This window comes from Phyllopteryx taeniolatus, chromosome 12, assembly GCF_024500385.1.
Source record: "Phyllopteryx taeniolatus isolate TA_2022b chromosome 12, UOR_Ptae_1.2, whole genome shotgun sequence".
Lineage (NCBI taxonomy): Eukaryota > Metazoa > Chordata > Actinopteri > Syngnathiformes > Syngnathidae > Phyllopteryx > Phyllopteryx taeniolatus.
In genome coordinates this window covers 9,089,666-9,116,642 of record NC_084513.1, presented here as the reverse complement: position 1 = coordinate 9,116,642, position 26,977 = coordinate 9,089,666, and the positions used below count along the sequence as shown (strand labels likewise).

Here is a 26,977-nt window from a genome sequence, read left to right as displayed (position 1 = left end):
CCACCCTTCCTCAATGTGCCGGCTCAGCAACGGTGTACACCAGTTGACTGGCATCCATGTTATAAATTCAATAGACACGCCATAGGCTTTAATTGCTTGTGCTGGGACCACTAATAACAACACAGATTACACTAACATATCAACTCACAGGTTCTTACAGGTGTTTAGACACTAAAAAGAATCCAACTGCACCACTCGTCAGTAGCACTGCCTTGCTCATTTCCCACATCCGATCCTGTCCTGCCCTTTTCTATCATCTCTTATCATCTCTTACCTTGTTCTCTTTAGACATGTCCTCACCGGGTCCCCCCCCCCCGTCTATCCACAATCCACAATTTGACTTGTAACGTTACTTGTGTTCAAATATCTAGACTAACTATACTTCTGCTGTGGTTTGCACCCCTATTCCCCTTGTCCACTCTGTTCCTCTGTCTGGCCCCTAATAGCCTTTTCTGTCCGGCTGCATTTTCAATAAACATCAGAATAATTAAAACATTTTAAAATAAGCAGAGGGAGTATTTCAAACTCCCCTGTTGCACAGCAACAATTCCGTTTTTTTTCTGTCAATATTTGGTGTTGTGTGTACATTAGTGAGAGAAAAAAAATGAACTTAAATGATTTTAACAAATGGATGCACTGTCACAAAGAGTGAAATATTTAAGGGGGTCTGACAACTTTCCGTACCCACTGTATTATCAATAGAGGTCTGTCCGCTTCCTCTTTTAGTTTTTTTCTTGACCCTGATCAACAATTTTTTTTTAAATCATAGTATATATGCTATATTCAGCACACACCAAATCACCAATGATATCATTATTTATGTCAGTAATTATTCTTTAATGCCGACTTCATTTTGCAATTTGCGTCACTGGAACAACTGCCTTTGGCTCACTTTTTGGATGATGCTGCCTTATCCTCATTTAGCCCAGCGACTGACAAATGACTTTGCGAGTAGTGATATGGTCTCCTGCAGGAACAAAAAGGAATAGAAATTGAATCTAGGCCTCGAGCAGCAGTATCATTCGTCATCTTTTTCAATATTGATATCTATTATAGTTATAGATTTCTTTTCCTCTTCCCCCCTTCAGCCGTGTTCTGTTCTTTTCTTGCCTTGTTGGATCAACCGCTTGGGGGCAGTGACCTGTTGATCATGTCACTTTGATTGATGGGCTTCATTGTTTAATTGTCAGTGTGGTCTTCTTTTAATGGAACGCCTACACAACTGAAGGATTAGATCTTGGCCGAGTTTTGCAAGCCACGTATGGGTTGCGGTATGATGCAAAAGGAATGCGACTGTAGCCATTGATTATGCATCGTCATTCGAGGCCATTATCAGCACGTGGGCTCATGTTTGTTTACTTCCCAGATCATCTTTCACGGATCGCGTGTCAGTTTACGAGAAGATAACATCCTCGGGTAACGTTTATCCTACCTGCCTTACAGACACAAGTTTGTCTTAATACCTCGTGGGTGGTTCTAAAGCGACGCTCATTCTTTAGGGAGTTACTAATGCAGTTTCTGGTTGAATAGCTACAATCCAAAAAATTCAACAATAAATTATGCCTTCGTGAATCAAACCTTACCAAGCAGAACTCTCGCAAATAAGAGTGATTCACTGCAATTTGTAGGCACAGTGGAAAAATAGCCACATGAAATTTGACTCAAAAACATATCACATTGAAAAAAATATAGTGAGTCAGTCTATTCTCACTTTGCTATTCACAAATGCACCTAATGCAACCCATCCCCAATGCCCAACGTTTGGGATCATTTTACACTTGAAAAAGAAGATAACAATATGCAATGTGCCAAAAGGAAAGCAGAATTACAGTATTGGACAACCCCAATTCAAATGAAATTGGGACGTTGTGTTAAACATAAATAAAAACAGAATACAATGATTTGCAAATCATGTTCAACCTATATTTAATTGAATACACTACAAAGACAAGATATTTAATGTTCAAACTGATAAACTTTATTGTTTTCAGCAAATAATCATTAACTTTGAATTTTATGGCTGCAACACGTTCCAAAGAAGCTGGGACAGGGTCATGTTTACCACTGAGTTACATCACCTTTTCTTTTAACAACATTCAATAAACGTTTGGGAACTTAGGGCACTAATTGTTGAAGGTTTGTAGGTGGGGGTAGGTGGAGGTAGGTAGGTTCTTTCCCATTCTTGCTTGATGTACAGCTTCAGCTGTTAAACAGTCCGGGGTCTCCGTTGTCGTATTTTACGCTTCATAATGCGCCACACATTTTCAATGGGAGACAGGTCTGGACTCCAGGCAAGCCAGTCGAGTACCCGCACTCTTTTACTACAAAGCCACGCTGTTGTAACACGTGCAGAATGTGGTTTGGCATTGTCTTGCTGAAATAAGCAGGGGCGTCCATGAAAAAGACGTTGCTTGGATGGCAACATATGTTTCTCCAAAACCTGTATGTACCTTTCAGCATTAATGGTGCCTTCACAGATGTGTAAGTTACCCATGCCATTGTAAGTAACACAGCCCCATACCATCACAGATGCTGGCTTTTGAACTTTGCGTCCATAACAGTCCGGATGGTTCTTTTCCTCTGGCCCGGAGGACACGACGTCTTAGATGAGCTCGGGCCCAGAGAAGCCAGCGGCGTTTCTGGGTGTTGTTGATAAATGCCTTTTGCTTTGCATAGTAGAGTTTCAAGTTGCACTTACGGATGTAGCGACGAACTGTATTTACAGACATTGGTTTTCTGAAGTGTTCCTGAGCCCATGTGGTGATATCCTTTACACATTGATGTCGGTTTTTGATGCAGTGCCGCCTGAGGGATCGAAGGTCACGGGCATTCAATGTTGGTTTTCGGCCTTGCCGTTTACATGCAGTAATTTCTCCAGATTCTGAAGCTTTTGATGATGATATGGACCGTAGATGATGAAATACCTACATTTCTTGCAATTGTACGTTGAGGAACATTGTCCTTAAACTGTTCGACTATTTTATCACGCACTTGTTCACAAAGAGGTGAAACTCGTCCCATCTTTACTTGTGAATGACTGAGCAATTCAGAGAAGCTCCTTTTATACCTAATCACAGGTGGGTGCCACCTACCTGTTACCAAATAGCCTGTTCACTTGTGGGATGTTCCAAACAGGTGTTTGATGAGCATTCCTCAACTTTGTCAGACTTTTTTGCCACCTGTCCCAGCTTTTTTGGAACGTGTAGCAGCCATACAATTCTAAGTTAATGATTATTTGCTAATTGTTTATTAAATATATTGTCTTTGTAGTGTATTCAATTAACTATAGGTTGAACATGATTTGCAAATCATTGTATTCTGTTTTTATTTATGTTTAACACAACGTCCCAACTTTATTGGAATTGAGCTTTTTTTGAGCTACAAAAAAAGGTACCCTAAAAATCATTCGATAATTTAACATTGCCTATCACCACTAGTTAGAATCAGAATCAGAATCAGAATCATCTTTATTTGCCAAGTATTGTCCAAAACACACAAGGAATTTGTCTCCGGGAGTTGGAGCCGCTCTAGTACGACAACAGGCAGTCAATTTACAGAACACTTTGGAGACATAAAGACATTGACAAAAAAAAACAGTCACTGAGCAGTAAAGGGTATCTAGTTATCTGGTACATTTATTTATTTTTTTTGGACAATTGTGCAAAAAGATGCAGAGTCCTCTAGCACTTAGAGCAGTTCGAATGACTAATATTGCAATAGTCCGGTGACCATTGTGCAAAGGGCGCTGAGACTTCAAGGAGTGTATGCGGTTTAAAGTGACGAGTAGTGCGATAATCTGGGATGCCCCCACAGGTGGTCAAGGATAGACACAACCGCCAGTGCACTTTCATTCACATTATTGACAAAACAGTAACAAAATAAACATGTAATAAGCACATTATTACAGTAGCTGAACGGCTACAACTGATGCCCAGTGACTCACCGCGCAAACTGGCGAACCCTTAGCCCGTTAACAGCCAGCCCCTAATCTGAGTCACTCGCCAAGCAAGGCCCCGCTTATTAAAGCGTCAGCCTCACAGTTCTGAGGACCCGGGTTCAATCCCTGGCCCCGCCTGTGTGGAGTTTGCATGTTCTCCCCGTGCCTGCGTGGGTTTTCTCCGGGCACTCCGGTTTCCTCCCACATCCCAAAAACATGCATGAATTGGAGACTCTAAATTGCCCGTAGGCATGACTGTGAGTGTGAATGGTTGTTTGTTCCTATGTGCCCTGCGATTGGCTGGCAACCAGTTCAGGGTGTACCCCGCCTCCTGCCCGATGACAGCTGGGATAGGCTCCAGCATGCCCGCGACCCTAGTGAGGAGAAGCGGCTCAGAAAATGGATGGATGGATGGATAAATATTGATCACCAGAATAGTCAATGGGATAATTAGTAGAATGGTAAATGGCGTGCACCATCACGGTGCCCAAAGCGCTTACATTCACCTATTCATGCACACATTCATACACCAAGCATAATCGATTCTAAAAATATTTGGTAGCTGCAGCCCTCGTTTAAACTATTAATATCGACAATAAACTTTATTAGGGGGTATATCAATTACTCACAGTTTTTCGCTACTCATGTCTTGCATTTTCTATATTATAAGGTACAATACAACCTTTCTAATTTGTCGTATACAAACAAACCAAATTAGTTTTTCACAATTCGTTAGGAGTCCAATGTAATGTGTTCAGCGTGAATACAGTTGAAACGTTCAAAGGTCATACGGTAGATAGTACGGCATGCTCTGTAAGGCCATGTGCGGTTAAAACCTCTTTCACACTGTCCATCTAAGCTGGCATTTTCACGGCTTTTTTACATCTGCCACCGAGGTCGAAGGTCGAAGTTGAACCGGTAATTTGCCGGCTAGTGACACAGTGTCAGATGCGTGTATTTCAGGTTTAATACCCAGGACTCACGGTCCACACCTCCGCGGCGAAAACAATTGGCGCTGTTGTGCCTATTACCTTAATTGGGGAAAACTGCAACTGCTGTGTGAACACACAATTTGTCGAATTCTGTCTGAATGGCACAACTAATAAATATATGACTACGGCTACTACTACTACTACTACTACTACTACTGTTACACCACTGATTCCCCAATCTACCTGAATGAAGTGCGACCGTGTCTTTAGAGACCCCACACGGCTACCTTGCACGATTCATCACTCATCCCTCTCCTTTCGGTGGCTCTCCCCAGTGAGTTCCCAACCAAGGTCATAGTAATCTTTTTTTTGTCTGTTTCCCAGGGCTCTTTGGGCCTTCATTCATCATTTGTATGAGAGCGCTGCACCGTAGTGCTCCAATTTTTCGCCCTACGTTTAGGCCTTCAGATGTGCTTGTTTTTATGGTTCCTGTAGGAAATTGCCTATGATATTCACTCGAACGAATGACATGAATTTGGATGAGCACAGTTGCCCAAACACTCGCTAACTGAGGTATGAGGTGAGGGAGCGTGCATGATTTTGAGGCCGTGTACAGGATTTTAAGGCTGTTCATCCAGAAGGGCATTTGCGAGGTCACACACAAGAGTTTTTGATGCATAAAATTATGAAGAGCTTTTTTTTTTTTTACTGCTATCATGTTTGTTAGGCTGGATTTACAATGAATGGGTCAAGTAATTTCGATATTGGTCTCGCATAAACAGAAAAGAAAATGCAGAATCTGATATTCTCATGGTAAGGCCTCTTCCAAATGTGTTGCATACAGGCATTTAATCAGAATTTGGCACTTTGACCTGCATTGTAAATCCAACCCTCGGCACCTCGAATGTAGTATATTGAGATCTTATTTGATGGGCTATGCTTTTACTGTAGTTTAGATTTGAGTTTTTTTATGTGTTTACTGTATATGTGTCGTTTGAGCAGATGCAGATATTCATATCTGTGCTTTTTTTCTTTTGCCAAAAACCCATGTTCTACTGCTGATTCCTAAAGAACTGAAAATGCTAGAAAAAAAAAAAAATTCAGGTAAAGAGAGTACTTTTTCTTTTGGTCGATTTGGTGTCTGGCGGCATGGTGGACGACTGGTTAGAGCGTCTGTCTCACAGTTCTGAGGACCGGGGTTCAATCCCCGGCCCCACCTGTGTGGAGTTTGCATGTTCTCCCCGTGCCTGCGTGGGTTTTCTCCGGGCACTCCGGTTTCCTCCCACATCCCAAAAACATGCATGGTAGGTTAATTGAAGTCTCTGAATTGCCCCTAGGTGTGAATGGTTTTTTGTTTATGTGTGCCCTGCGATTGGCTGGCAACCAGTTCAGGGTGTACCCCGACTGCTGCCCGAAGATAGCAGGGATAGGCTCCAGCACACCCGCGACCCTAGTGAGGAGAAGCCGCTCAGAAAATGGATGGATGGATAGATTTGGTGTCTATATTATCATAGAACACAATATTCTTTGGGTCTTAAAATATCATTCATAATGCTGTAAAACGGCTGGCAATATAGAGAACTGCTTTGAAAAAGGTAATGCCAGTGTAAAGTGACTCTTAGGAGGTAATGTAGTATGCGATGACATTGTGAGGAAGGAAAGAGCAAATAATCGGAATTGAGTCACTTGAAACGTAGTGAAAATGTAAATATGAAATTTTGGGCATATGGCATACAAAGCACAAAAAAAAATAATTCTCAAAAAGACATTCATTTTAATACACTTTTGCAAGAACCATATGCATATGACTATTTGTAATATTTTTTTAAAGCCATGTGAAGTGTGTCGTACAGCAACAAGAAATTTGTATTTGACCAATCCGGTGTGCTCAAAGTGACAAGGTAATTTGCTTTAGCCACTGCACTTTGTTCTAGGTTTTCCCAAGGTCATCGTCCCTTGTGCAAACAAGTCAAACAAAGCACAGAGGCTACGGCGTCACACGTCGAATGTTCCAACACCATGAGTGTCTTTACATGCACACTTCATGCTCCCAGCATGACCAAACCCCAGACGGCAGTGAGGGGATTAGAGACGCTTTTTAAGTGCCACAGGTTCCCCCCACACCACCTCTGTGTCTGATTACCATGTGCTGCTCATCTGTCCTTTGAATGTTTATCCTCCTCATCTCCTCTAATCTGGTGTCATGTCACCCTAATCTGATGTTCTGTCTTCTCAAGAGACTTGATCACAAGTTATACCCCCCCCCCCCCCTGCCTTTGTTTATTGTTTTAAAGGAAAACAAAGTGATAGAGATGGAGGTGGGGCTTGTCCAGGTGTGGATCGATACTACATGATGTCGCGCCTGTGTGAGCAAATGTTATCGCGAGAGCGCTATCAGACCTAATCATTTTGGTCATTATCCAGTATGTTTCCTGATTCCAGGGATTTAGAAGACATAAGAACAAGGGAGATGAGACTCTATCAAGGATTTGAGGAGTGGGAAACAATGCGCGTCCCTGTCACCACTGGTAATTGTTTGGATAGTACAGAGAGGGGAGAATGTTTTTGCAGTTCAGAGAAAGGAGTTGTGTTTGTATCACCCATGAGCCCATCCCAACGGCGAATGATTTTGTTCCAAAACAAAAACAGGAAAAACAACGCATTTGTTTTCGCTCTCATTTTTCATGAGCTGAACTCAAAGATCTAAGACGTTTCTATGTACGCAAAAGGCGTATTTTTCGGAATATTCTGAATCTGTTGTTAGTGAGCACTTCTCCTTCGCTGAGTTAATGTGTAAGGCTGAGCTATGTATATTTTTATAATCAATTCTGTCAATTATTCCATCAATTAATTGAAAAATTGGATGCAAATTTATTTTGCATGGAACGTTATTGCATAATCTTTTTTAATGTTTATTAACTCGCTGTTGTTTAATAAGTAAACAAAACCAAATAAACAATGATGAAGCAATATCTCACGAGAGGGAGTGATGTACTCACCAACCTTTTTGAAACTGAAAACTACTTTTTCGGTACTAATTAATGTGAAGGACTACTAGTTTGATATACACTTATGAGACTGCTTCAGGTTCAATTATTTTTTTTTCATAATTGAAACCAACTGATTATTTTTCTATAAATTGATTATGATTCGGGGAAACTCACACAAAATTGATCTGGCACAGCCGCCGGTCGTGGATGGAAAGCAGCAGAGTGGATTCACGGGGTAGCGTTGTAGCGTCTTGCATAGGTGACTATCGGACACTGTAACAGTGATTGCATCGTCAACATATCCCTATATAGGTAGGGTGTCGCTGGCTGTGGCTGAAATTGTGATTGGCTGCCTTTGACTGACTTTGGCTGTCAAGGTGGAAATGACAGACTGTGACATAAATGATTAATCAATTATTATAATTTAGTTGTCGATTAATTTGATAAGTTATTAGTTGTCTATTAATCAATTAATTGTTGCACCGCTACATGTGTGGCGTATCAAAATGCTGATTTTGACAGCATGAGTAATGCACAGGTGTTCCTGAGTCTTCCCACAATAAAAGACACTCTAAAATGCACACTTTTATCACGCAACACAATGCCAGGAGTGTCACGTTTTGTGGGAGCATGCAATTGGGGTGCACACTGCAGGGATGTCCACCAGAGTGGCTGCCCATTATTACGTTAATTTCTCTACCATAAGCAGTCTTCAAAGGCATTTCAGAGAATTTGGTAGTACATCCAACCATCCTCACTAGCTCAGAATCTCCACATCCAGCATCTTCACCTCCAAGATTGTCTGAGACCAGCCAGCAGGACAGCTGCCAAAATCAGCTCAGGGAAACTCACCCGCATGTTCGTCATCCTCATCAGGGTGTCGACCTGACTGCAATTTGTAATTTAAGTGGGTAAATACTCTAATCTGATGGCTTTTGGCACTTTGGAGAGGTGTTCTCTTCATGAATGAATCCCAGTTTTACTGTACAGGGCTGATGGGTGATGTGAATGGCCTCTTGTGGGTGAGTGTTTTGCTGATCTCCATATTGTCGATCAAGAGGCCCATGGTGGTGGTGGGATTATGGTATGGGCAGTATGTTGTGGACAAAAGCTACCGTGATGAGATCCTGAGGCCCATTGTTAAGCCATTCATCCACGGCCATCAACTCATGTTGCAGCATTTTTAATGCACAGACCCATGTTGCAAGGATCTATACACAATCCCTGGAAGCTGAAAACATCCCAGTTCTTGCATGGCCAGCATCCATCCATCCATCCATTTTCTGAGCCGCTTCTCCTCACTAGGGTCGCGGGCGTGCTGGAGCCTATCCCAGCTGTCATCGGGCAGGAGGCGGGGTACACCCTGAACTGGTTGCCAGCCAATCGCAGGGCACATCGAAACAAACAACCATTCGCACTCACAGTCATGCCTACGGGCAATTTAGAGTCTCCAATTAATGCATGTTTTTGGGATGTGGGAGGAAACCGGAGTGCCCGGAGAAAACCCACGCAGGCACGGGGAGAACATGCAAACTCCACACAGGCGGGGACGGGGATTGAACCCCGCACCTCAGAACTGTGAGGCTGACGCTCTAACCAGTCGGCCACCGTGCCGCCGCATGGCCAGCATATTCGATTGAAATGTTTTTTGGGATTCTCTGGATCGCCGTATACGACAGCTTGTTTCAGTTACTGCCAATATTCCAGGAGCATCACACAGCCATCGAAATGGAATGGATCGAAATGGAGATTTGAACCCAGAACCCGTCAACTGTGAGGCATGCATGTTAGTATTTCACTGGGTTGCTGGCATGGAAAAAAAATCTAATAAATGAAAGTTAACTGACTTTGACCTTTCGAATTCCAAGTCAAAGTTAACTTAAACCGATGGAGGAAAATCGGGTCGCGCGTACATACCACCCATTCCCACCAAGACTTTGTTCTTATTCATCCCATGTGTGTCACAGGGGATCACAAGAAATAACAGTAGTTTCAGAGTGGGAAAATGAAAGAGGCGACACGAGGGAGCGATGGACGGCGGCGGCGGCTTGGGTGCTCGGATGTCAGGGAGATTAAATACATGACATGAGAAAATGATGCCAAGTTCCACCCCTTCACTGTCTTCTGTATTCCCCCCTGTGAGTTTAAAAATAGAACACGTCTGAGGAGGAGTGGGCCCGCAAGGAAGGTCTACAGAGACTGGCAAAAGCCGCATGCGCTGGGAGAATGCAATTTGTGATCATCCAAATTGCCTTTTCTTTCAGCTATCCCCCTGCAGCCCCACTACACCTCCACCTCAGTCACTTGCGAATCCTCATATGCACTGGCAGAGTCCCTAAGACAGTGTAAGCCTGACGGCAGTACCCACACTGTGAGAAAATCAGCAGGATGGAATAAAAGAGGCAGTCCAGAAAGATCAGCGGGATTTAGAGAGTGATAGATGAGCGTCGGCAAGGAGAGTGAAGTGCAAAATGGGCTTGGAGAGAATGGATGAAGGAAATATCTTTTCATATGTAAACCTACCGTACAGTATATCTTTGATGGGGAGTGTGAGAACAAACATGATCTAGTTGTTTAGCGCTGATTTTTCCAGCTCATACCAGACCGAGAGATTTTGCTGCATTGCATTGCATGAAGCGTTTTTCTCAATCGCTCTTTTTTGTATTGCTCCAAGTGAACTAGGGAATTATAAATCATATCTGGGATTGAAAATCTGCTAAAAAAATAAGGGGAAAATAAGGGCAAGCTTGTTTACGGTTCTGACTCTTTGTTTGGGTAGGAGTCAACTTTGACAAATGTACAGTGAAACCTTAAAGTCAAACACAATGCATTCCGGGAGGCTCTCCAACATTTTATACTTTGTTAGTTTAGTAAAATATTTTTTTTCCTGAATGTGCTCTCGCATCCTCTTTTTCATGTCAAATCCTCATAACAATGAACAAACTTTGACACCATAATCCACCTATATTAGATGTTTTATGGAAAAAGAAGGCTTTGCAATTTAGTGTCACCCATCTGTCTAGAATATCTGTTTTCGATTGGGGCTCATTTGGAATAATTCCCGAGCAGAGTCAAAGAACAGGCCCTGGAAGTTAGTCAAAATGATGGAATTCTTGTTTGAGTTCATCCATGGGTCCTAGAGACATTTTTGTGAGTCTTGTTATGATAGACATGTCCAACTATTTTTGTGTTAATCGGTGGAATTGGTGTCAGGGACTGACTGATTCTTTTCTAATGGGGGACCACAGAGTTTTGGGGGAATGTGTTCTGCACTCTTAAAATACATACATCACCAGAAAAAAGCAAATAATTTGTGCAAAGAATAATAATAAACCTAGTAATTCCAATAATCCATGCAAAGGTCTAACTTCTCATGTGATTGCAATAAAAACAAAATCATACATGTAAGTGTTGATAATAAAACTACAAAATACAACATAAAGCTAAGCTAAATCTTAATTGGTTACGGAGATAAATTCCGTTTTTACCCGTTTTCAAAATAATTGTCTTTTGTCTTTAAACACTGATACCATTGTTAGAAAGTGGTATACACAGAAACATTATGCATGCTGAGGCGAGGGAGATTCATGTTTTTTTTTTTTACATTTCTTACTTGCAGGAGGAGAGGGCTCGGCGGAAGCAGGTCAGAAGGAAACATCCACCTGCGACATTTGCCAGTTTGGGGCTGAGTGTGATGTGGACGCAGAGGATGTGTGGTAAGTTGCCTTGCAAAAGAGATGACAGAAATGGACGGATACTGTAATTATCGTTAACATGGTTTTTAGCGTATGGGACAGCAAATGGCTCCTCTATACATTGTGTGAGTGTGAGTGTCTTAAGGATAAATAAAAAAAAAAAAGTGAAAAAGTAATAGACCCCGCATTGTTATTAAACTATGAGTTAACTGTGATTAGCCATCATTTTTGGAAAGCCGAGTTCAAAGACAAACTAAGTGTAGTAGCCTACAAGTTCTGAAAAAGAAATCCATCATGCCACAATGCAAAGAAATTCAAAAACAAATGGGAAACAAAGTATTTTCATCTGGAAAGGGTTACAAAGCATTTTCCAAAGTCCCGCAAACCACAGTTGAACCCCGGTCCTCAAAACTGTGAGGCATAAACTCTACCGTGCTGCCAGATTAAGGTTGTTTGTTATTTAAATTTATTTTTTTTTACCTTTCTTTTGGCACTATCGTGATAAAACTGATGACTGTGATCCTTTTGCTCACTATAACCCATCCATCCATTTTCTGACCAGCTTCTCCTCACTAGGGTGGCGGGCGTGCTGGAGCCTATCCCAGCTGTCATCGGGCAGGAGGCGGGGTACACCCTGAACTGGTTGCCAGCCAATCGCAGGGCACATAGAAACAAACAATAATTCGCACTCACAGTCATGCCTACGGGCAATTTAGAGTCTCCAATTAATGCATGTTTTTGGGATGTGGGAGAAAACCCACGCAGGCACAGGGAGAACATGCAAACTCCACACAGGCGGGGCTGGGGATTGAACCCGGGTCCTCAGAACTGTGAGGCTGACGCGCTAACCAGTCGCCCACCGTGCAGCCCTCACTATAACCACGATATTATATTTTCATACTGCGTCATCTCCACACACAGTTTATTTGAAACAATTGATTTATAACGTCAAAAAGACTTAAATTTTATATAGCTCTACGTCCCATCTCCCCAACCGCTAATATTCCTCCTTGTTATTGTAATTTGAATGTCTTTGAAGAGTAACAGCTTAGATGAGAAATTTTCATTTTTCAGCACACTCTCGCGACTGAACATCCGCTGAGGTTTGGTGCATGGCTGACCATTTCATTTAACCTCAATTACTATTGTGGGGCACAGAGAAAAAGCAGAGTTTCGCTCATTCTGGAAATCCAATTACCATCCTTACAGGACTTGCCAATGTCAGGCCAAAATGAATTTGGCTCACACAAAGAAAAGTAGTTCAACGAGGACGCTTCCATACATTTTTACTTCTTTGTTTTTCTTTGCGTATGAGATGGCTGCAATTTATCAACTAATCCACATGCATTAGCACAGAAATGATACTACAAACAGCATGCATCTGCAACATTCACCACTCGCCAACAACAGACAGTATAACAACTCCATATATGCATTTTAAAGTGTGGTACACACACAGCGATTTTTAACATCTTAACAGATTTATGTGAGGGATTCCACACATGATGAGGAAGAAATCAGTATGTGTGTGTAACAGCCCACAACTCACGCTGAGTCACTCAACATGCAGACCAGTTAGTCAGTTGACAGCCAACCAACTCTACACGCGTTGACGCCCATGTCACTTACCAGATTATTCCCCTCCTTTTAAAGCCATACACGTGCAAAAATAATTGATATTTCAGTACAACTTGAGAATGGCGACCCCAAGTGGAAAAAAGTAATATTTGTATCTCACGTGTTAGTGTGTTTAAAGCAAAATTATGTTTTTTATTCAAATATGTACTCGAGTAATAGAAGGAATACCCTAAATATTCAATAGTTTCAGCCCTATGTACATAATGATATCAGCACCCGCAATCATGAGTGTTCTCCCCCAAACCAGATTAATATTTATGATTGGAGGAAAAACATCCCCCTGAATACACCCAAAACCAGAAGAAAATTGCATCAGGATAACCATCAGAGACATCTGATAATAAGGACTTTGCTAACTTTGATTGGAAGGGGTTAAAAAAATGCTCAGACTTGGCTGATTTATCAGTACGTGTACTCTGCTTTAGTTCTCCTGAATTTTTCTTCATGAAACTTCATCTTGGCATGACTTTGTTGTAGCTTAAAAAGGTGGTACAAAGTTCCTATTTTTTTTCCTTTTCTTTCATCCAAAATGCTCAAATTCAACCTTATTATCGGTATGTGCGTACCCGGTATAGCGTATGTGAGGGTTAACTAGAAATGTAATTCATTTGGGAGAAAAGGATAAGCCAGAAGCGACCCTTGCATTACTTCCGGTTTAGCGGAATTTTAAGTTTAATCGTTAAAATCAAACTAATCTGTATCGTAAAGGGGTACCACGTCACTTTTTATGTGGATAGATTTTAGGGAAAGTGGCAAGAAACCTTTTTATCAGTCTGGTAATCTGAAGGTTGCTACACTTTATGAAATTTTAAGTTCTAGATGACAGAGGCTTACTTAAACTCAGAACACACACAAAATACAACCAAGAGTGGAATTTTATAGAATATTTAATTATATCTACAAGGGATCTATCGGGAAACACACAAAGGGGTCTAACTAACAAAGAAAATAACACTAATAATGGTAAAAAGAAGGAAAACAGGAGTACGAAAAGGGAAATAGAACATCGTGTGTTGGGCTAAAGTGGAAAACGCGAGCGTTTAATGCGTCCATTCCGGACAAGAGAGAGAAAGAGGACAAACTTGAGATTTTGTCTGAAGCTAGTAATTTCCCCCTAAATTATTAGGCACTAATATTGTACAGTCTGGCAATCACTTGCCGTGTCTACTCACAAACGTAAATGAACTGGCCTCTGGGAGTGGTCTCTCCGTGGGCGCGTCTCAGAAGCACGGAGACAGGGTTGGTTGCAGAAGAAAAAGATGCACAAAAATGAAACAAAATAAAAGAAGCGGAAGAAGAAAAACTTGTTCGTCACGCCTTGTTGGGAGAGTGTGACTGTCTCTTTCCCCGCCTTGGGACTTGGGTCCACTAGCACGTTCGGAAAACTCACTTTGGCTAGGAGTGTATCTGGCTAGCTCAGCAGCCACTGTTCCGGAGGCTTTGCAGCGGCGATCCACAAAAGCTAGGGAGCTGGGTCTCCATCCCCAAGGCCCGCGGTTACCGAGCCGTGTGCCCGAACAAAGAAAGGGCAAAGGGGGGGAGGGGTGGCCAAGGCCAGCCCGTGGCTGGCGAGCTGCCTCCAAGACAAGAGCTAAGAAGTCAGAGGAGAGAAAAAACACAAGAGAAGAGAGAGGGCGGGAGTCAGGGTTAAGTACCCCAGGGGTGTGGCGAAGAGGGCCGGAGAAGACCACACCCATCAGCTTGAAGCTTGTCTACAAATTTGATAAAATGGGCTTAAAATCATTTATTAATATAAAATAACCTCAACTTGACCGACTGTTTATAGTACTTTATAGTTTTGGCAAATCAACTGCTTATGGTTCAAATCACATTTCATGCTGCTTGGAGTCAAATCAAGACAAACAATTCTCAAAATCGCCCAATTGCACTTCTAAAGTTCACACACTGACACAGACATCAAGGCATACATTTGGAAAATTTCTGCAGATTTCGTGAAATATCAAAACAAACATTTATCCTTGGTTAAACATCAAATGAGAGTCCCCCCGGCTCGACTTTGCAGTTCCTCTCGACGCCAGCGGGTGTCGCCTTGTCCCAGCAATTGTTCCTATTCACAGACAGGTGGTCCGGTGGCAACATCTGGGGGCCTTTGATGCTTGGGAGTTCAGACTTCGAGGGTAGATATTAATTAGTTTAGGGTCCACGAGGCGTGTCCTTGGGGCAGTCTCACAGCAGGGCCGCTTGGAAGAATGCAGTTTATCAAGGTGTGAGGGGTTCTGGCAACTGGGTCGGAGTCACTACACCGAGATGTGTGTACCTGGATTTTGGTCTAAAATGGGAATCACGAAAGGCAAGAAAAATATCTCAACAAAAACGCATCGTGACCCTTCTTGCATATGCACTTGCTAATGCAACCCTCTATTCCAAATGCACTGTTTATTGAGAACTCACAAGGGTCCATTGTCAAAACAAAAAACTTATGCAGCACTCAGTTTGGTGCTTAACACAAGAGCAAAGAAAACCTAAACCAATCATCCATGCATCTTATTAAAATACAAAATTGACACAAACACAAATATGTACTGTATCTCAGTAAATCTTGATGTAATGCGGAATGTACAAGGACCCTTTAATTTGTCCAAAGTGCTACCCCCCACACCCAGGAATTGTGCTGAGAATATTTGTGGTTAATATTCAGAAATTCAGGCCGAAAACACGTCATTTTCATCAGGAGGCAGCCATCCGGCATCTTGATTAAAATTCTTCCAATCAGACAGCAGCTGATTCCAATCAAACCAGCTGCCAGTTAATCGATCAAGTGGAGAGCAATCATTGTAATTACAAAGCGGGTGAGCCCGCACCAGCGGATTTATGCGTTATTCCTGTTTTTACTGACATTCAATTAAAAGCAATTAACAGCTGTAAATGCTTTTTCACACGCAGATGTGACAAAGTAACTGCGAAATCAAGCTGTCTTAAGAAATCAACTGAGATTTGTGCACGTTATTTGTAATTAGTGGGGTGCTCATAGATATTAGAAGCACAATTAACTTTTGGACAAGCTGATGATAGTAATGGTGGGTAATTTTAACGTGCAATATTTCTACAGTAATTCACACAAAATAACTTATCTTTTTTCTTGGCCGGGACCCATCAGATAGCCATCAGTTACAGTATTTCTTTGCCCCAATTTCCACCAATGCACTACGGTTCAGTACAGTATGGAAGAGGAGAAAAGATAAATAAAATAAGGTAAAATAAAGATAAATAAAATAAGGTAAAATAATAAAAAATATGTAAAAGTGACTTAAATGTGACATCAGTATAAGGTCATTGTGAATGTGAGTTAGGACATAAAGTGCAGTCTGTGTGAGTTCGTATTACAGAAATCATTTTGTGTGTGATGTTTGTGGACAGAACATGAAGAGTTGATAATTAACTATATTAATAGTTTAAAAACATAAATATGCCAAACACTATGATCCTAATATTATTTTAAAGTCATCTTATATTACCATTTAAAAATAAATGGTTTACAGATTATTTGCTTTCAAAAAAACAATTACATGCACATGCGGCAAAGACTCTCCGGCGTGGACCCTAAACTTGTCTCTTAAAACCAACTTGCCTTTTGGAGACCCAATTCAGGAAAATTTGCTGACTTTAATCGGAAGGGGGCTCAAAGTCCACCTATCAGTATGTGTGTACTGGGCTTTAGACTGTACTGTGGTGGTAGAATGACACCCTTTACATACGCCCCTGCTCACCCTGCGATGGAAACGCAAGGCCAATCCAGGCTTCAAATCGTATGGTGGCAGACCCTTGATCTCATCTATCTGCAACATCTCAGCTTGGCAGTGGTGCTCATTCTCTGACCAAAAAAAAGGAGCCAGACTTGTGTCAAATAATCTTCCAAAGCCACCAGGGATCAATCTATTGTACGCCTGATGGTTTGTAATGACTGCAGTGAACAGTATAGGACAAAAACCGCCTGCAGGTGACCCATTTTTCCCCCCTGCACCTGTAGACATTCGGGATGATTGGATTGCCTTCCCTCCGCAAAAGACGACTGGCACTGCAACCCGATGCCAGATAAACTGCCGTAAATGGATGGATGGATAGCCTGGGGCCACTTTTTTGACAACTTCTTTGCCCTAGTTCTATCAGAGCTATATTTAGTGCTGCTGTTTTTCATTCCTGTGAGACAGTTGTGAAATTAACACAAAATCAGGCCCATTTTGACAAGACAAAGAAACTGACAGATGCCACAGCGAAACCTGAGACAACCTAATGAGCCGAATCAAAGAAATTGAAGAAATGAATATGATTAAATAAATTATTAGAATGTCAAAATTGAAACCTCTGTATTGCCCATAGGTGTGAATGTGTGTGAATGGTTGATTGTCTATATGTGGCTTGTGATTGGCTGACGACCAGTCCAGGGAGTACCCCGCCTCTTGACCAGAGTCAGATGGATTAGACACTGCAAAGAAAATGGATGGATTAATAACTACAATGTGTTCCAAATTTTTAGGGATATTTTTTTGTTCAGTTTCCTGAAATACTATATATGATTTACAGTGATCATCAAAAATGTAATTAGTAATTGGGATATTATAAGGGAGTTTTGATACAACTTTTTTCAGACCGATACCAGTACGAGTAGTCACTCTTGTGTAACGATACCACTAGTACTTTTGATACATAAAGTTTCAATTAACACAATGACATATAATTGTGAACAAATACCGTTTTTCTGTCTGATGTAGATGATGATTCGGCAATGTGTTGAACCGCCGCAGTGTAGGGCCAACTACTGGTGAGAAAGACTTACTTGATGTCAGAGGGTTTTTTGTTTTTGTTTTTTTTTGCCTTAGTTATCAGGGGCTGGTATCAGCAGCCTTCACAATACCTTGAAATAAGGCCAGTATCGGCCAGATACCGATACCTTGTATCGCTACTCACCCAACCCATATTATTGAACGAAACCACCATAATTACAATTTTTATTTGGCAAAATTATTACAAAATACAGTATTTCAAATGATTATGCACAATTGTTTAAACAAACTAATAGTCTGTAAAGAACTTAAAATATATATTCTAGTGTATATGTCATTGCATACTGATGAACTATTATTAATTAATATTAATATATATTAAATTAATATTCAACCAAACAACATCTTTACCGAAAGAGTTGCATCTTTGATATCGCCTGAACAACTTGGTCATTACTAAAGAAAGAACTAATGCTTAACTTTGGCTCAGTTAGACGAGGTCATGATAAACCACTGTGGTATGCCTGCCACGAAACATTTAGCTCAAGGGTGATTGCCGTCTGCCTCAAGGGTGACTGCCGCCTGTCTCTAGGGTAATGGTGGGCCTTGTTCATGAGATGTCAAGATATATAAACTGTGTCTTGAGTTAACAAATTGATTCTCCTCTCTCCCAACCACTGTGTCATGTGTATTTATTTTTCACAACATCAAGTATTGAACTTTTCTAAAGTCCATATACTGTATGGTTTCTGCCTGCATCTCATTTGGAGATGCAGGAATTGCCTCCCACTGTTATAGATCATCCTTTTAAATATGCTTCTCAGATTTTCAGTTGTGTTGAGGACGGTGGTAGCCACACTGTGATTTTGTTGCTCGTAGAAGCTAAAACTTTTTGTTTGCAACGTGGGCTGGTGTTTTGTCCTGCATGATTATTTTGTTACTGTGAAAGGTATGCTTCTTCTTTTTTTATACCATGGCAAGAAATGGCGAGTTAGGAACTCTACTTTCTTTGCAGAGGTCATTTTGACACCTTCAGGCATTCTAAAGGGGCCTACCGCCTCATTATTCAAGCATTAGAGAGGTTCTTCGGGCTCCAGAGACAACAACAGCTACAAATGCCTGCTTGCTGCCCATTAGTGGCTTTTTAACAGCTGCTCTCTTAATGTGATGCGTTTGCCTGACAGAAACTTTGTTTTTAAATATGCCTTGATCTGAACAAACCTCTTTGTGGCCTGAGTCACCAACAAATAATTTAGCAGTATGATGAGTTTCTTCAGTTCACCTGCAATTCATTGTTTTCATTCCTTTTTCGAAGCATCGGGTTTTGTCTCTGTGTTAAGATTAGGCCATGAATCTCGGCTTGTCATGTCGATTACGAAGGAGATGATTGCCAACACGTAGGAAGTCGGACAAGTTTAGACACTTGACACTCAAACAGAGTATGTATACGTATGGTAGAACAAGAGTATGTGTTTACGGTAGGTAGTAAAAAGTGTGTGTCGCAGTCGTGACTGATTGAGGAGTGCTACTGTATGTATGTAACAAAGTCACTGATTTTCATCTCGAGCCATGTGGTGAGTCAGCGTCACTCACGACGTATTTCATTGTTGTATATCTGTAAATAAATTATTATTTTGCCATCAAAAGTCAATTTTCAGTGTTGTTTTTGTTGTTTTATACACTGAAAATAAGTAACTTTGAATTTACTTAATTCGAACATGTACATCGGTTGTGTCAAACTAAAATATAATGTGCTTATTTTAAGGAAAACGGGATAATTACAACAGTTTACCACATTTTAATAATGTGCAACCGAAATAATGTTTTTTGGGGGTTTTTTTTCAGTGTAGTTTGAGGTGTCACAAAAGCAAAAAATATTAGCGTCAGAGGGACTGGCCAGCTAGACGTTTATTTTCACAAAAAGCACCTCTTCTGTGCTCAGAAACCAGTGTTTATGATTAAACCAACCCATCTTTTGCTGTTTGTTTGTTTTTTTTCTGGTGAAAGAAGAGAGTCTACCATTGAGTCTACTCTTATATTTTCACAGAACACTATATTTAGTAGGTCTTGAAAGATTGTTCAAAACACTCTTAAATGGCTGGCAATATGGGGAACTCTGCTTTGAAAAGCTGGCAGTGAATGAGTTAATAATGTGGAACAACCTCATCAAAAAGTAAATGTCCAAAAAAGCTATCATCAAACCTGTCTGAGATATCCATTAGTGATCTAAACAGACAGGAAAAACAATTATGCAAAACCCTCCCCCAAAAAAATCCAACTCAAATATTTATCTAACTTAAATCCTGCACACATAATCTTTTGTGACACACTGTAATGCGATGATATTGAAGAAACAAATAGGTAAGTAAAATAAGCTTCATGAAGGGTTATTTTCGTCTGTGTTGAGAACAGCCAGATACTACTACTTTGAGTTTGTTATCATATCATTCTGGATGTTGCTGGTAGTTCAAATGTTGCGATGTGGTCTTGCTACTACCAGATAACCGTATTATCCTTCAGCACCTGTGAGTATACCATTCCATTCTGGGGACAGGCCGTAAGCAAAATGACCAATTTACCTCAAGGATCAATAGTATATCCTCGAAAACCCATTTAGGTCCATTTGCGGTGTTAAACTATAATTACCCACAACAAAAGGCTTGCTTTTAGAGGAGGAGCAGTTAGTGGATGTACAGTGAAGCTTCAGGATGCTTGCTTTGGGAGCGTGGGCTAGTTTCGACATTCTGAAAATAGCACAAGGGATTTTCAAAGCCGCCCTTTTGTGCCGTCATTGCCAAAAGAATTTATACAGAAAACCACAAAGGCAATTCAATGTTACACTAGCAGCAGGGAGCCTTCAGCACATGAATGACCTAAATAGTTTAGCACCACTTTTTCTGTCTTTTGAATTAAAGAACATTAATGACTGTGATTGACTGACGACCGACCAGTCCAGGGGGCAGGCCACTTCTCTCGCCAAAAGTCAGCAGGGATAGGCAGCACACAACCCTAATGAGGACAAACACTATTAAAAAAATCAATGAATGATTATTTGTTAAGGATAATGCAGCCCTATGGGGGGCACAAGCCAGTGCAAACTGTAGCCGTAATGCAGAGGGTTGCGTTAGGAAGGGCATCCAGCTTAAAACTTTGCCAAACAAATATGAGCGTTCATCCAAAGAATTCCATACCGGATCAGTCGTGGCCCGGGTTAACAACGTCCACCACCGGCGTTGTCAACCTGCAGGGCGCCGTAGGAAATCCCCAAGGATTAAAAACTATATTTCTAACCCCGCTCCATATACTGCTGGGCAAATGGTGGTTAGAGCTTTCATTAAAATGTTGACCGGGGATGGCATTCGGGGGTTGCTCCTACTTGCGGAAGCGGAACCCAAATTGCAAAAGAAAAGACATTCGTTAAGACAGTGAAATATTTTTTACTTGTCGCTGCAGCATTTCATATATGGTGGACCCCCACTATCCCGGGGGATAGGGACCGGGCAAATGGCGAAAATCCATGGATAAAAGGCGCCCATTATAAATGCATTTTTAAAAAAGTGTTTTTTTTCTAAACCCCAAAAATGATTGAATAAGCAGGGATAAACTGCCAGTAAGCATTTTGTTGCTGGTTCCCCCATACAAGAAAAAAAAAAGGAAAAAAAGGGAAAAATAGAAAAAGAAAATCTAAAAATAGGCGAATCTGCAGGTTCTAAACTGCAAGTATGTGGAACCCCACTCCAGTGGAACCTCGAAATAACGGACTAATAGGGGCGGGGCTCGTCTGGTATAGCCGATTGTCAGTTACATTGAAGCATTTTTTCTTTTTGGCCATATGCACCCATATTACTCTACAGTACAAAATTATTGTTTTGTACTTTTTTTGTGGCCTAAATCACCAAGAAAAGTACAAAGTTATTGTAAATAAGTATAAAAAAGCTTGAAAATGTTTGAAAAGTTTTAAATTTTATCCAAACTTACCATTCTGGCTTGCTTGATGCTGACATTGTTGACAAAGTCATCATAGGTGAATCGAGGTCGCTTTCATGAGCCGTGAGGAATTAGTGTGCTTCCTAGTTCCAAATCAGTTGCTACAGACTAACTGCTTGACACACACAAAAAAAACAATATATCTGTGACCCGGAAATAGGAGTGACCGGGTTTCCGACAGTGTAACATCTTCACCTAGCCTTGCTGCCGAGTCATGAGTGGAGAAACTCTGTTTGTGGGTGGTTATTATGTAAATTAAGATGTTTTTAAAAATCTGAATGGCTGGCTCGGGGACACAATTTCAGGTGCCCAACAAGAGATTCACTTGGTTGTTTATATTCTCACTTGATAGGTGGCCAACACTCCAGACATGTCTATTTGTATAAAAGCAATTAAAAACTCAATAAGTACGCTTTCAATTTGAAAATGTTCCACTTTTGAGAAACTACCTGCATGTCATGTAGCTCCATTCAGCCACCACCCCCCAACCACCTAAAAATTATGACTTTTGGGCCGCCCATCCCGAGTATAAAGTGGCTTTTTACGGTCTGAAGCCAGCAGACAGTCAAGGGGTTAGGAGGAGGTCGGGGGTTGCTTTGTTGGGAGTGAAATAATTGTAGGCAACTAATCAATACAACACATCCTGCTCAGACCATCTCCTCAGAGACATGTCTCACACGCACACACATTCACACACACCATTAACTTTCATGTAGCGCTTTGTTTCTCCCTTGTGTGTGCGCGAGAGAGACAAAAAACGAGCTTCACCTCGCAAGGCCGAGGTGAAGCATTAGTATGTGTTGACGCAATGCAGTCTAGCGGAATAGTGCCTATTGTAGGGAAAGTGAGTCGGCATTAAAAATGTATGTAGGCCAGACATCAGCCACTGACCAACCACGGCCTCTAGGGAAGAAGATGGGCATTTGGAATGTTCTCCTACAAAGAGAGTTTGATGGTGTCGTGTTTCACACCCGCTCCTCCTTTTCAGGCTTAAACTCATTGAGATTTTGATGACAAATGCACTGAAATCCCAAATCCTGTCTTGGGGGTAATTTGGGAAGGAACTTAAGTTGATCTCCTTTGTTCATTACATATTCTTGACACCATGGCAACCTCCTTATCTCCTGTGATTCAGATATGACTACTTCTGCCTTCACACCAGTACAACATAATTAGGTTTCGCTACTCGTCTTAAGGATTTCTACTTGTTTTTTCGGTGTCATGTAAACATACCCTTAGGTCCAATACAACAATATATACTTCACCTATGATGATGCCTTGACCAGAATCAGAATCATCGCTTCGTGAAGTATGTTAAAGCAAATTCACAGTTTAAAACAGTTCCCACCAGGTTAGTAGGTTTGTGTCGATACTGTATGTCTGTAACTGTACACGTAAAAATGCTTGCGATACTATGATGCCGATACCACGTTACCAGCCTGATACGTATATTGGTACAGTTGGGTGGAATCCTCGCATTTTCAAATCTCTCACTTTTCGGGAAACCAAAAAAAGAAATGTTTCTTGATCCATTAGCATTGCATAACCAAAGGCTGCAAGCTATTTTCAACACTTTAAATTGGTAAATCGTTTTTTTAAAAATAACAGAGCCACATGGGGACTTGACCAATCGTTTCGATTTGTGAGAAAATATTAAATTGACCATATTTGGACATGGATGTTTTCTGTCCGACAGTGACAATGGAATACAGGAATAAAGGTGCAAAATTCTGAGAAAAAAGTACCAGTAATTTTCTAAGAATAAGAATTCTGCTCTCCCTGAGCGCGTGGTGTGCACTTTGGCAGACTGTGAACGGCGCTTTAATAAGAGAACACGTATGGTCGTTTCATAGTGTTAACACTCACACGTTTACTGTAAAATGAACACAAAATAAAGAGTATTACGTGTTGCTTATTTAACAAAAAAAACATAGCTTTGTCTTACAAAAATCAGCTATCTTAAAGCTAAAATGTGAAATGCCATAGACGGGCTAATAAATTTTGCATTGTCATCATGGTATAAACTTTTAAATAATGAATATCCAGACACAAATGGTGCAGCAACATATATTGAAAGAGGATACGACAATTCTCCAAGGTGTATATTCTTTTTACTTTGCGAAAAAATTATTATTATTTTTAACTTTGCGACCGTCTTCTTTGTGTCTTTTCATCAATTCCACATATTTCTCGCTCAAAAACAGTACCATTGTTTGTAGTTTTTCTAAAGTGTCATATTGGTTTTTAGTCTACCTTTCAAAAATACAATAAGGCCCTTAACATTAGGGTGTCTGTCTTATTTAGGTGGGTCACTCGTTCCTTCAGTGGCATGTGGGACTGCTTATTATGTGTGTGATGCGTAAGCACGACAATCTCTTTTTCTCTACTTCAACTGATCTATCATCATAAGGCGATCCTGCCACACTTTGCTGCATGGCATTTCAATCAACATCAACATGAGTTGTATCATCAAGGCCATTTGTGAAGGTGCCTGCCTGAGGATGTTTGCGTGTGTGTGTGTGTGTGTGTGTGTGCGCGTGTGTGTGTGTGTGGGCAAGGCAGCCGAATGCTGGTGCTTTAGCGTGAGCCGGGAGAAAATGAAAAGGCTGTGAGAATAATGACAGATACGTAATTACAGTGTCTAGCATCTGCCTGGGGGAAGTTATCTACGAAGTTAGTCCTCATAAAACCTGACACACAGCGGAGGGCCACACCGCATGCATCCATGTATACGTAAATGTCTAAACGTGTATCTATTGTACTTTATTATCCAGGCCTTGATTATAACACTCCTGTTAGGTTGTCAAAGTGACCCATCCATCCATTTTCTATAGTGTTTGTCCTCATTGAGGTCGCAGGTGAGCTGGAGTCAATCCCAGCTGACTTTGGTCGCCAGTACATCAGAGCTGACTAACTCTAACTCACTGTGCAACCCCACAATGACCCAAATAAAAAAATTAATCAATGTAATCAATCTATACAATGACTGTCTCTTTTTTTTCTTTGTTTTGTTTGATATTCCAAGTAGTAAATAGTGGTGTCAGAATTAATCAATTGACAACTAATAGATCATCAAATGAATCAACTATTTTGACAAATCGAATCGTTTAGAGCAATTGTTTTACTGCAAATTCTCCAAATCCTCTGAATTCATCCTCTCAACAGTGTAGCGGACATGCCACGCAAAAGATGCCACCCGGCACCCCAGCCTCGCACTACCGCCGCTCCCCGCCGAGGTAGACATTAACTCCAGACACTACAGACATGGGTTCATAAGACTCGACTGGGAGTCAATATTTTAAGAACTTTACATGAACGCCACTCGTGACTGTATTGCTGCAAACTTGAATGTCTAACGTCAAATCTGTTGTTAACTAAACCAAATGAAATGTTTCACCCCACGCCACAAATGTCACATGAAAATAGTGATGTTCTCCACACCACATAGCATTTGAAACATTTATTAGAGGTATGAAAGAGGATGAGCGTGGACCAATGCAGGGTGAGGAAAATGGTCTCGTTATCTTAAACCCAATAATTAATATTTTATTCCACTGGTTTTGTACCACAAAATAATCCTAGAATGGAAAAATAACACCAAAAGGCAGTCCAGCCCCTTGGTGTTCGCGAAGGTGGTAGAAAAGTAGGGGGGGAGGATAAGTGGCTCAGAAAATGGATGGATGGATGGATGGATAGTTGACATTCATGCTTTGATTTAAAAAAATAATCTGAAGTTACTCACCTGTTACTCGGTACTTCTGTTTTTTTTCACTAAATACTCTTTCTCTTGAGTAATTATTCTGAGGACCTATTTTTACTTTTGCTTAAGTCATATTATTCTAAAGTTACAGTACTCTTACTCAAGTACAATTTGTGGCTACTCAAACCGACTCTGTCCAAGACAGAAAAAAAAAATTAGAAAAGTTTAGTAAATGGACCTAATAATGAGATAGCTTCTGACACCCATCCATCCATCCATTTTCTGAGCCGCTTCTCCTCACAAGGGTCGCAGGTGTGCTGGAGCCTATCCCAGCTATCATCGGGCAGGAGGCGGGGTACACCCTGAACTGGTTGCCAGCCAATTGCAGGGCACATACAAACAAACAACCATTCGCACTCACATTCATACCTACGGGCAATTTAGAGTTGTCAATTAACCTACCATGCATGTTTTTGGGATGTTGGAGGAAACCGGAGTGCCCGGAGAAAACCCACGCAGGCACGGGGAGAACATGCAAACTCCACAGGCGGGGCCGGGGATTGAACCCCTGTCCTCAGAACTGTGAGGCAGACGGTCTAACCAGTCGTTCACCGTGCCGCCAGCTTCTGACACATTTTAAATAACTAAAATTGCCTCACGTCAAATTGGCTAAGGATCATTATTTATTGTTTTGTTTGAGAAACAAAGTTAACAAGATGAATAAGACCTCCAAAAAGGGCCAGGCTCACATTTTACATATCGTATTTTGTCACTCAGTGAAGACCTTGAAGCAATTGTCCCGATTTAGTGACAAAGGAAAGCTTAACGTGTTGGCTCGAAGTTTTACGAAAAAAGACAAAATGCAGAGAAGAGGAACACAAATGCAAGAATTCCCAGAGGCTGAAAACAGGCCATTTGAATTTTTTATTCAAATAAGTAGAAAAGCAAACATTTAGCTACATAAACTGCACTTAAGTATACCATTGCTTATAAGGTCAAAATGAATAAATGACCAAACTAATCAGTCTGTCTCATGGGAATTTAGTACAACATGGAATATTGAAGCCTGATAATTAAAGCACTGGAGTTTTTTTTTTATAGTATAGTATATTAATTATAAGAAAACTGACATTTCTTTTTTTACTCAACCCGCCTCTTATGTTGTGGGTGAAATGAATGAATGTAATAAATAATTTCAAAGGATTCGTTAAATGTAGTTTTATATGGTATGGTGGTTTACTTTTTTTACTTTTATTTCAGTAATGGGAGTAACTTATGCGCTTATACAATTATCTGTACGTCTCCTTTCTTTAAGTACGGAGTGTGAGTAATTTTGCCACCTCTGCAGTTTACTAC

At 41.0% G+C, this 26,977-nt stretch overlaps 1 protein-coding gene across 1 annotated transcript in view; it reads left to right on the top strand.

Moving 5' to 3' along the window:
- The window catches only part of tmeff2a (transmembrane protein with EGF-like and two follistatin-like domains 2a), a 129,938-nt gene that overhangs the window by 85,264 nt on the left and 17,697 nt on the right, over positions 1 to 26,977 (top strand). The window contains exon 5 of the mRNA XM_061792933.1: positions 11,479 to 11,575. Within this exon, the coding sequence (XP_061648917.1) occupies positions 11,479 to 11,575 (97 nt within the window). The remainder of the gene's footprint in view (positions 1 to 11,478; positions 11,576 to 26,977) is intronic.